The sequence below is a fragment of the Salmo salar genome, chromosome 03 (assembly GCF_965601325.2).
Source record: "Salmo salar chromosome 03, fSalSal1, whole genome shotgun sequence".
In the NCBI taxonomy this organism is placed as follows: Eukaryota; Metazoa; Chordata; class Actinopteri; order Salmoniformes; family Salmonidae; genus Salmo; species Salmo salar.
In genome coordinates, this window is record NC_138293.1 from 96,400,901 (window position 1) to 96,412,030 (window position 11,130).

The 11,130-nt window shown below is 43.1% G+C and overlaps 1 protein-coding gene across 2 annotated transcripts; it reads right to left on the reverse strand.

The window, feature by feature from the left end:
• Positions 1-186: 186 nt before the first annotated feature.
• Positions 187-11,115, reverse strand: LOC106592968 (methyltransferase-like 26 B). 2 transcript variants are annotated; one of them, XM_045715812.2, is made up of 7 exons: positions 10,965-11,115; positions 10,566-10,768; positions 1,098-1,260; positions 888-947; positions 707-774; positions 483-577; positions 187-332 (listed from the first exon to the last, which is right to left on the reverse strand). In XM_045715812.2, the coding sequence occupies exons 2-7, from the start codon at positions 10,763-10,765 to the stop codon at positions 313-315; spliced, it is 606 nt and encodes a 201-aa protein (XP_045571768.1). In that variant the 5' UTR covers positions 10,766-10,768; positions 10,965-11,115; the 3' UTR covers positions 187-312. The 2 variants fall into 2 exon arrangements, with proteins under 2 accessions (XP_045571768.1, XP_045571767.1); XM_045715811.2 differs by having other exon boundaries at positions 483-561; positions 10,965-11,114.
• Positions 11,116-11,130: the final 15 nt, after the last annotated feature.

Here is an 11,130-nt window from a genome sequence, read left to right on the forward strand (position 1 = left end):
TTGACTATACAGCACAAACAGATCTGGGACCAGGCTAGATGCATTGTCATGGAGTTGGCTATACAGCACAAACAGATCTGGGACCAGGCTAGATGCATTGTCATGGAGTTGGCTATATAGCACAAACAGATCTGGGACCAGGCTAGATCCAGTGTCATTTAGGAGCTGAAAATGAAAGGGCACACATTTTATTTTGCATAACGTACTTTATTTACATAAATAGATGTTTAAAATGTGGGTCATCAGGATGTTTGCTCAGATGCAGAAGAAGCCCTGTTTTCATGTCAACGTTTCCTGAAGACCAGGCATTTATTATACTGTTCCATCTCTATCTGGGAAAACAAATGAAGACTTGATCCTAAACATCCTTTTAGAAGGACTGAGCTAGCAGCAGACATACCTTCTATGTGTACAGTATAGTCCACCCTTAAAGATCCATTAGTTTATACATACACACAAGCAGACTGGTTAAAGAGGCTCACCATCCTCTCCATACGCATCCCGTTCCCAAACGCCAGCTGTCTCAGAACGTCGATGTCTGGTAGACCCCACCCTGGGTTCCTGTAGGGGAACAGAACTGACATGGTAAAACAGTATGATAGTTTGGATTCATGGATATAACCCTCACCCTGAGTGAACTAATGGCTAGAAGCTATATGGTAGTAGCTCCACATTGGCCAGCTCTCTCTATGATGTAATAACTCACATCTCTCGTAGTTCCTGGTCCAAGTCCTCCAGACAGCTGGGGGTGATGGTGCCGTTGATGGCGTAGGGCTGGGGAGCGAGAGAGAGAGGTGTCTGACGTTAAAAAACACTTAAAACAAATGTACAGTATCAATGTCCTCTTTATCTCCCCCCCACCCCCCATCTCCATCCATGATACCTACCCCATGTGTGATCAGGAGACCATTTTGTCTGAGGATCTGGCCTGATCCTTTGACTACGCCCTGGGAATAAAAACAGAAACACAGACTGTCACTTCACACTGGCTATAAGTGACTATACTAACACATTTCACTCATGCAATCATAAAACTTCACAGCAAAAGATGAGACGTATAATGATGATCATGGGATGATCTGACGTGTAAGGCCTACCTCGACAGTTTTGAAAGAGCTGTACTGAAGCAGGTTAATGGCCACGATGACATCACAGGCCCCGCGTGGAAGGCCCGCCCACTTCTCCCAGGGTTCGCTGGCGTCCAGGTGCACAGGCTGCAGCACAGTCTTAACTTTGGTTGCCGCTATGTAGGCTCTGATACTGCAAAATAACATCACACCCACTGGAGCCTCTATATCATGGTATCTATATAGATCATGGTACATATATATCCTCTTGAGGATACCCTAGGATAGGGGGCGCCACAGCGCATTTTGAAAAAAAATCGTTCCCATTTTCAACGGCCTACTAATCAAACTCAGAAGATAGGGCATGCATATACTTATTATATATGGATAGAAAACACTCTAAAGTTTCTAAAACTGTTTGAATGGTGTCTGTGAGTATAACAGAACTCATTTGGCAGGCAAAACCCTGAGACATTTTCTGACAGGAAGTGGATACCTGATGTGTTGTATTGAGTTCTAACCTATCCCATTGAAAAACACAGGGGTTTAGGAATATTTTGGCACTTCCTATTGCTTCCACTAGATGTCGCCAGTCCTTTCACAGTGGTTTGAGCCTTATAGAGTCAAAACTCAGTGAATGACAGGAGTTTGAAATTGGTCACAGGGGATGGGCCATCACCATTATGACGCCGGCGGCCATGTCTGCCCCCACCTTTGGAAACGGTTTTAAAGGCAATGAAATCATCCCCCTCGAATCTTATTGGCTCTCTTGGTGTTAGTGGCCCTGAACATTTATTTTATACAACGTTTGACATGTTTGAACGAACCTACATGCGCGAGGATTGCTTTCAGTATGAAGTGCAGAGCTGCGTTTGGAGAGAGCCATAGGACGCGCTACCAACATCAGGCTAATGGAACGTGAAGTATGGACTTTTTGACCGAAAATACATCTGTTGTGGACCTGGGATGCTTTCTGATGAAGACAACTAAAGGTAGGCGATTATTGACAATATTATTGAAGATGAGATGGTTCATACTGTTGCATCCAAGATGGCGCCGAGCACTGTATATTAGCTGATTTTCTGAGTATCGCATCTCCTTTTATCGCAAAGTGTGATTACCCAGTAAAGTTAATTTAAAATCTGGTATGACGGGTGTTCTCAAGAGATATTCATCTATAAATGTTAGATTGACAATATACATTTAAAAAATCGTTATAGTATAGCAATTTATTGAAACGTAGCATTGTTTACCGGGACGCTTTTGAGGGGAAATTAGGTAGTCAACGTCAGACAGAGATGTAAAATGCTGTTTTTATATATAAATATGACCTTTATTGAACAAAAGAATGCATGCATTGTATAACATGATGTCCTAGGGGTGCCATCTGATGAAGTTTGTAAAAGGTTAGTGCTACATTTAGCTGTTTATTGATAATATGTGATGGAAGTGGTTGGTCGGAAAATGGCTATGAAGCTGCTTTTTACGATGGACTCATCTAATATAATCTAATGATTTGCTTTTCCTGTAAAACCTTTTTGAAATCGGACGACGTGGGTCGATTCAGGAGAGGTGTATCTATAAAAAAAAAAAAAAAAAATTTTTAATTTTTGTAAAAAATTATGATAATTTTTTAATGCTAATTGGCGATATGATTTTTCGCTGGATTTTGATCCCGCTAACGGGATCAGATGCTCAAGAGGATATATATACAGTGAGGGAAAAAAGTATTTGATCCCCTGCTGATTTTGTACGTTTGCCCACTGACAAAGAACTGATCAGTCTATAATTTTAATGGTAGGTTTATATGAACAGTGAGAGACAGAATAACAACAAACAAATCCAGAAAAACGCATGTCAAAAATGTTATAAAATGATTTGCATTTTAATGAGGGAAATAAGTATTTGACCCCTCTGCAAAACATGACTTAGTACTTGGTGGCAAAACCCTTGTTGGCAATCACAGAGGTCAGACGTTTCTTGTAGTTGGCCACCAGGTTTGCACACATCTCAGGAGGGATTTTGTCCCACTCCTCTTTGCAGATCTTCTCCAAGTCATTAAGGTTTCGAGGCTGACGTTTGGCAACTCAAACCTTCAGCTCCCTCCACAGATTTTCTATGGGATTAAGGTCTGGAGACTGGCTAGGCCACTCCAGGACCTTAATGTGCTTCTTCTTGAGCCACTCCTTTGTTGCCTTGGCCGTGTGTTTTGGGTCATTGTCATGCTGGAATATCCATCCACGACCCATTTTCAATGCCCTGGATGAGGGAAGGAGGTTCTCACCCAAGATTTGACGGTACATGGCCCCGTCCATCGTCCCTTTGATGCGGTGAAGTTGTCCTGTCCCCTTAGCAGAAAAACACCCCCAAAGCATAATGTTTCCGCCTCCATGTTTGACGGTGGGGATGGTGTTCTTGGGGTCATAGGCAGCATTCCTCCTCCTCCAAACATGGCGAGTTGAGTTGATGCCAAAGAGCTCCATTTTGGTCTCATCTGACCACAACACTTTCACCCAGTTGTCCTCTGAATCATTCAGTTGTTCATTGGCAAACTTCAGACGGGCCTGTATATGTGCTTTCTTGAGCAGGGGGACCTTGCGAATAATCGCACCAACTGTTGTCACCTTCTCACCAAGCTGCTTGGCGATGGTCTTGTAGCCCATTCCAGCCTTGTGTAGGTCTACAATCTTATCCCTGACATCCTTGGAGAGTTATTTGGTCTTGGCCATGGTGGAGAGTTTGGAATCTGATTGATTGATTGCTTCTGTGGACAGGTGTCTTTTATACAGGTAACAAACTGAGATTAGGAGCACTCCCTTTAAGAGTGTGCTCCTAATCTCAGCTCGTTACCTGTATAAAAGACACCTGGGAGCCAGAAATCTTTCTGATTGAGAGGAGGTCAAAAACGTATTTCCCTCATTAAAATGCAAATCAATTTATAACATTTTTGACATGTGTTTTTCTGGATTTTTTTGTTGTTATTCTGTCTCTCACTGTTCAAATAAACCTACCATTAAAATTATAGACTGATCATTTCTTTGTCAGTGGGCAAACGTACAGAATCAGCAGGGGATCAAATACTTTCCCCCCCCTCACTGTATATATATATATATATATATATATATATATATATATATTAGACTTTATATAGTTCTAGTATCTAACTTTATATAATGTATCTATATACAGCTGAAGTTGGAAGTTTACATAAACCTTAGCCAAATACATTTAAACTCAGTTTTTCACAATTCCTGACACATAATCCTCGTAAAAATTCCCTGTTTTAGGTCAGTTAGGATCACCACTTCATTTTAAGAATGTGAAATGTCAGAATAATAGCATAGAGAATGATTTATTTCAGCTTTTATTTCTTTCATCACATTCCCAGTGGGTCAGAAGTTTACATACACTCAATTAGTATTTGGTAGCATAGCCTTTAAATTGTTTAACTTGGGTCAAACGTTTCAGGTAGCCTTCCACAAGCTTCCCACAATAATTTGGGTGAATTTTGGCCCATTCCTCCTGACAGAGCTGGTGTAACTGAGTCAGGTTTGTAGGCCTCCTTGTTCACACTCGCTTTTTCAGTTCTGCCCACAAATTGTCTATAGGATTGAGGTCAGGGCTTTGTGATGGCCACTCCAATACCTTGACTTTGTTGTCCTTAAGCCATTTTGCCACAACTTTGGAATTATGCTTGGGGTCATTGTCCATTTGGAAGACCCATTTGCGTCCAAGCTTTAACTTCCTGACTGATATCTTGAGTTGGTGCTTCAATATATCCACATAATTTTCCTCCCCATGATGCCATCTATTTTGTGAAGTGCACCAGTCCCTCCTGCAGCAAAGCACCCCCACAACATGATGCTGCCACCCCCGTGCTTCATGGTTGGGATGGTGTTCTTTGGCTTGCAAGCCTCCCCTTTTTCCCTCCAAACATAACAATGGTCATTATGGTCAAACAGTTCCATTTAAGTTTCATCAGACCAGAGGACATTTCTCCAAAAAGTACAATCTTTGTCCCCATGTGCAGTTGAAAACCATAGTCTGTCTTTTTTATGGAGGTTTTGTAGCAGTGGCTTCTTCCTTGCTGAGCGGCCTTTCAGGTTATGGCGATACTGTGGATATAGATACTTTTGAACCTGTTTCCTCCAGCATCTTCACATGGTCCTTTGCTGTTGTTCTGGGATTGATTTGCACTTTTCACAACAAAGTACATTCATCTCTAGGAGACAGAACGCATCTCCTTCCTGAGTGGTATGACGGCTGCGTGGTCCCATGGTGTTTATACTTGCGTACTATTGCTTGTAGAGATGAACGTGGTACCTTCAGGCGTTTGGAAATTGCTCCCAAGGATGAACCTGACTTGTGGAGGTCTACAATTTTTTTTCTGAGGTCTTGGCCTTGAAATACATCCACAGGTACACCTCCAAATGACTCAAATGATGTCAATTAGCCTATCAGCAGCGTCTAAAGCCATGACATAATTTTCTGGAATTTTCAAAGCTGTTTAAAGGCACAGTCAACTTAGTGAATGTAAACTTCTGTGAAACAGTGAATTATAAGTGAAATTATCTGTCTGTAAACAATTGTTGGAAAAATTACTTGTGTCATGCACAAAGTAGATGTCTTAACCAACTTGCCAAAACTATAGTTTGTTAACAAGAAATTTGTGGAGTGGTTGAAAAATTAGTTTTAATGACTCCAACCTAAGTGTATGTAAACTTCTGACTTCAACTGTATATTATACTTGATATAGTTCTAGTATCTACCTCTATATCATGGTATATATATATATATATAAAGGAAAAAAGTATTTAATAATTTTAGTGTTCCCTAAAGGGAACACTAAAATAACACATCCTAGATCTGAATGAATGAAATAATCTTATTAAATACTTTTTTCCTTTACATAGTTGAATATGGTGACAACAAAATCACACAAAAATAATCAATGGAAATCCAATTTATCCACCCATGGAGGTCTGGATTTGGAGTCACACTCAAAATTAAAGTGGAAAACCACACTACAGGCTGATCCAACTTGATGTAATGTCCTTAAAACAAGTCAAAATGAGGCTCAGTAGTGTGTGTGGCCTCCACGTGCCTGTATGACCTCCCTACAACGCCTGGGCATGCTCCTGATGAGGTGGCGGATGGTCTCCTGAGGGATCTCCTCCCAGACCTGGACTAAAGCATCCGCCAACTCCTGGACAGTCTTTGGTGCAACGTGGCGTTGGTGGATGGAGCGAGACATGATGTCCAAGATGTGCTCAATTGGATTCAGGTATGGGGAACGGGCGGGCCAGTCCATAGCATCAATGCCTTCCTCTTGCAGGAACTGCTGACACACTCCAGCCACATGAGGTCTAGCATTGTCTTGCATTAGGAGGAACCCAGGGCCAACAGGCTACCTCTGGCAGGCACATGGAGGGCTGTGCGGCCCCCCAAAGAAATGCCACCCCACACCATGACTGACCCACCGCCAAACCGGTCATGCTGGAGGATGTTGCAGGCAGCAGAACGTTCTCCACGGCGTCTCCAGACTCTGTCACGTCTGTCACATGTGCTCAGTGTGAACCTGCTTTCATCTGTGAAGAGCACAGGGCGCCAGTGGCGAATTTGCCAATCTTGGTGTTCTCTGGCAAATGCCAAACGGCCTGCACGGTGTTGGGCTGTAAGCACAACCCCCACCTGTGGACGTCGGGCCCTCATACCACCCTCATGGAGTCTGTTTCTGACCGTTTGAGCAGACACATGCACATTTGTGCCCTGCTGGAGGTCATTTTGCAGGGCTCTGGCAGTGCTCCTCCTGCTCCTCCTTGCACAAAGGCGGAGGTAGCGGTCCTGCTGCTGGGTTGTTGCCCTCCTACGGCCTCCTCCACGTCTCCTGATGTACTGGCCTGTCTCCTGGTAGCGCCTCCATGCTCTGGACACTACGCTGACAGACACAGCAAACCTTCTTGCCACAGCTCTCATTGATGTGCCATCCTGGATGAGCTGCACTACCTGAGCCACTTGTGTGGGTTGTAGACTCTGTCTCATGCTACCACTAGAGTGAAAGCACCGCCAGCATTCAAAAGTGACCAAAACATCAGCCAGGAAGCATAGGAACTGAGAAGTGGTCTGTGGTTACCACCTGCAGAACCACTCCTTTATTGGGTGTGTCTTGCTAATTGCCTATAATTTCCACCTGTTGTCTATTCCATTTGCACAACAGCATGTGAAATTTATTGTCAATCAGTGTTGCTTCCTAAGTGGGCAGTTTGATTTCACAGAAGTGTGATTGACTTGGAGTTACATTGTGTTGTTTAAGTGTTCCCTTTATTTTTTTGAGCAGTATATATCGTTCTAGTATCTACAGTCGTGGCCAAAAGTTTTGAGAATGACTCAAATATTAATTTTCACAAAGTTTACTGCTTCAGTGTCTTTAGATATTTTTGGCATATGTTACTATGGAATACTGAAGTATAATTACAAGCATTTCATAAGTGTCAAAGGCTTTTATTGACAATTACATGAAGTTGATGCAAAGAGTCAATATTTGCAGTGTTGACCCTTCTTTTTTCAAGACCTCTGCAATCCGCCCTGGCATGCTGTCAATTAACTTCTGGGCCACATCCTGACTGATGGCAGCCCATTCTTGCATAATCAATGCAGAATTTGTGGGGTTTTGTTTGTCCACCCGCCTCTTGAGGATTGACCACAAGTTCTCAATGGGATTAAGGTCTGGGGGGCTTCCTGGCCATGGACCCAAAATATCGATGTTTTGTTCCCCGAGCCACTTAGTTATCACTTTTGCCTTATGGAAAGGCGCTCCATCATGCTGGGAAAGGCATTGTTTGTCACCAAACCGTTCCTGGATGGTTGGGAGAAGTTGCTCTCGGAGGATGTGTTGGTACCATTCTTTATTCATGGCTGTGTTCTTAGGCAAAATTGTGAGTTAGCCCACTCCCTTGGCTGAGAAGCAACCCCACACATGAATGGTCTCAGGATGCTTTACTGTTGGCATGTCACAGGACTGATGGTAGCGTTCACCTTGTCTTCTCCGGGCAAGCTTTTTTCCGGATGCCCCAAACAATCGGAAAGGGGATTCATCAGAGAAAATGACTTTACCCCAGTCCTCAGCAGTCCAATCCCTGTACCTTTTGCAGAATATCAGTCTGTCCCTGACGTTTTTCCAGAGAGAAGTGGCTTCTTCGCTGCCCTTCTTGACACCAGGCCATCCTCCAAAAGTCTTCGCCTCACTGTGCATGCAGATGCACTCACACCTGCCTGCTGCCATTCCTGAGCAAGCTCTGCACTGGTGGTGCCCCGATCCCGCAGCTGAATCAACTTTAGGAGACGGTCCTGGCGCTTGCTGGACTTTCTTGGGCGCCCTGAAGCCTTCTTTACAACAATTGAACCGCTCTCCTTGAAGATCTGATAAATTGTTGATTTAGGTGCAATCTTACTGGCAGCAATATCCTTGCCTGTGAAGCCCTTTTTGTGCAAAGCAATGGTGACGGCACGTGTTTCCTTGCAGGTAACCATGATTGACAGAGGAAGAACAATGATTCCAAGCGCCACCCTCCTTTTGAAGCTTCCAGTCTGTTATTTGAACTCAATCAGCATGACAGAGTGATCTCCAGCCTTGTCCTCGTTAACACTCACACCTGTGTTAACGAGAGAATCACTGACATGATGTCAGCTGGTCCTTTTGTGGCAGGGCTGAAATGCAGTGGAAATGTTTTTTGGGGGATTCAGTTAATTTGCATGGCAAAGAGGAACTTTGCAATTAATTGCAATTCATCTGATCACTCTTCATAACATTCTGGAGGATATGCAAATTGCCATCATACAAACTGAGGCAGCAGACTTTGTGAAAATTAATATTTGTGTCATTCTCAAAACATTTGGCCACAACTGTACCTCTATATCATGGTATCTATATATATTAGACTTTATATAGTTCTAGTATCTACCTCTATATCATGGTATATATACATATCAGACTTTATATAGTTATAATATCTACCTCTACTAGATTTTATATAGTTCTAGTATCTACAATGGCAAGAAAAGTATGTGAACCCTTTGGAATTACCTGGACTTCTGCATAAATTGGTCATAAAATTTGATCTGATCTTTATCTAAGTCACAACAATTGACAAACACAGTCTGCTTAAACTAATAACACACAAAAAGTTATACGTTTTCATGTCTTTATTGAACACACCGTGTAAACGTTCACAGTGCAGGGTGGAAATAGTATGTGAACCCTTGGATTTAATAACTGGTTGACCCTCCTTTGGCAGCAATAACCTCAACCAAACGTTTTCTGTAGTTGCGTATCAGACCTGCACAACGGTCAGGAGGAATTTTGGACCATTCCTCTTCACAAAACTGTTTCAGTCCAGCAATATTCTTGGGATGTCTGGTGTGAACTGCTCTCTTGAGGTCATGCCACAGCATCTCAATCGGGTTGAGGTCAGGACCCCACTCCAGAAGGTGTATTTTCTTCTGTTCAAGCCATTCTGTTGTTGATTTACTTCTGTCTTTTGGGTCGTTGTGCTGTTGCAACTTCTGTTGAGCTTCAGTTGGCGGACAGATAGCTTTACATTCTCCTGCAAAATGTCTTGATAAACTTGGGAATTCATTTTTCCGTTGATGATAGCAAGCAGTCCAGGCCCTGAAGCAGCAAAGCAGCTCCAAACCATAATGCTCTGTTCACCATACTTGACAGTTGGGATGAGGTTTTGATGTTGGTGTGCTGTGCCTTTTTTCCTCCACTCATAGTGTTGTGTGTTCCTTCCAAACAATTCAACTGTAGTTCCATCTGTCCACATAATATTTGCAAGTAGTGCTGTGGAACATCCAGATGCTCTTTTGCGAACTTCAGATGTGCAGCATTGTTTTTTTTGCCAGCATTGGCTTCTTCCGTGGTGTCCTCCCATGACCTTCATTCTTTTTTAGTGTTTTACGTATTGCAGACTCGTCAACAGAGATGTTAGCATGTTCCAGAGATTTCTGTAAGTCTTTAGCTGACACTCTAGGATTCTTCTTAACCTCATTGAGCATTCTGCTCTGTACTCTTGCAGTAGTCAACTTTGCAGGACGGCCACTCCTAGGGAGATTAGCAACAGTGCTGAAAGTCCTCCATTTATAGACAATTTGTCTTACCATGGTCTGATGAACATCAAGGCTTTTAAAGATACTTTTGTAACCCTTTCCAGCTTTATGCAAGTCAACAATTTTTAATCTTGGGTCTTCTGAGATCTATTTTGTTCGAGGCATGGTTCACATCAGGCAATGCTTCTTGTGAATAGTAAACTCAAATTGTGTGAGTGTTTTTTAAAGGGCAGGGCAGCTCTAACCAACATCTCCAATCTTGTCTCATTGATTGGACTCCAGGTTAGCTGACTCCTGACTCCAATTAGCTTTTAGAGAAGTCATCAGCCAAGGGGTTCACATACTTATATGCTATATATATATACTGTATTTGGTCCTAGCAGGGCCCACCTGTCACGGGACTCCTCTTTGATGTCTGACGGTTGCCAGGTGATGAAGGGCATGGCCATGGCGAAGTTGACCACATGCTGTCCTGTGCCAGAGCCCAGCTCTAAGGCAAACAGTTCCCTGTGAGACTGCTCCTCCAACACATCACACAACACTGAACACAACTCCTTCTGGTTCCTGTCTGCTAGAGGAGAGATTAGCATGGTCTGGAGGGGGGAGAGAGCGAGACAGAGAGAGGAAGGGAGAGAGAGAGAAAGGTTATAATGCATAGACTATCAACCACACAGTCCAATCTGTGCTACATGAGCGAGAGAGGAAGGGAGAGAGAACCTACAACAATTACAGACTCGTATATATTATACAACTGTTGTTCTGGTGTAAATAGTACTGTTTTACACTCACCTTTTCTTGAGCTGCTCTGAAGAGGCTAAGGACATGACATATTGGTGTAGGCTGGGAGGTGGCTGATGGGTAATAGCCTATAGGGCAGATGGGTCATGTGATTACTTGGTTAAGAGGATTCTTAAAGCATTAGTGAACAACACTCCTCTTCCGAGAGAGAGAGAGA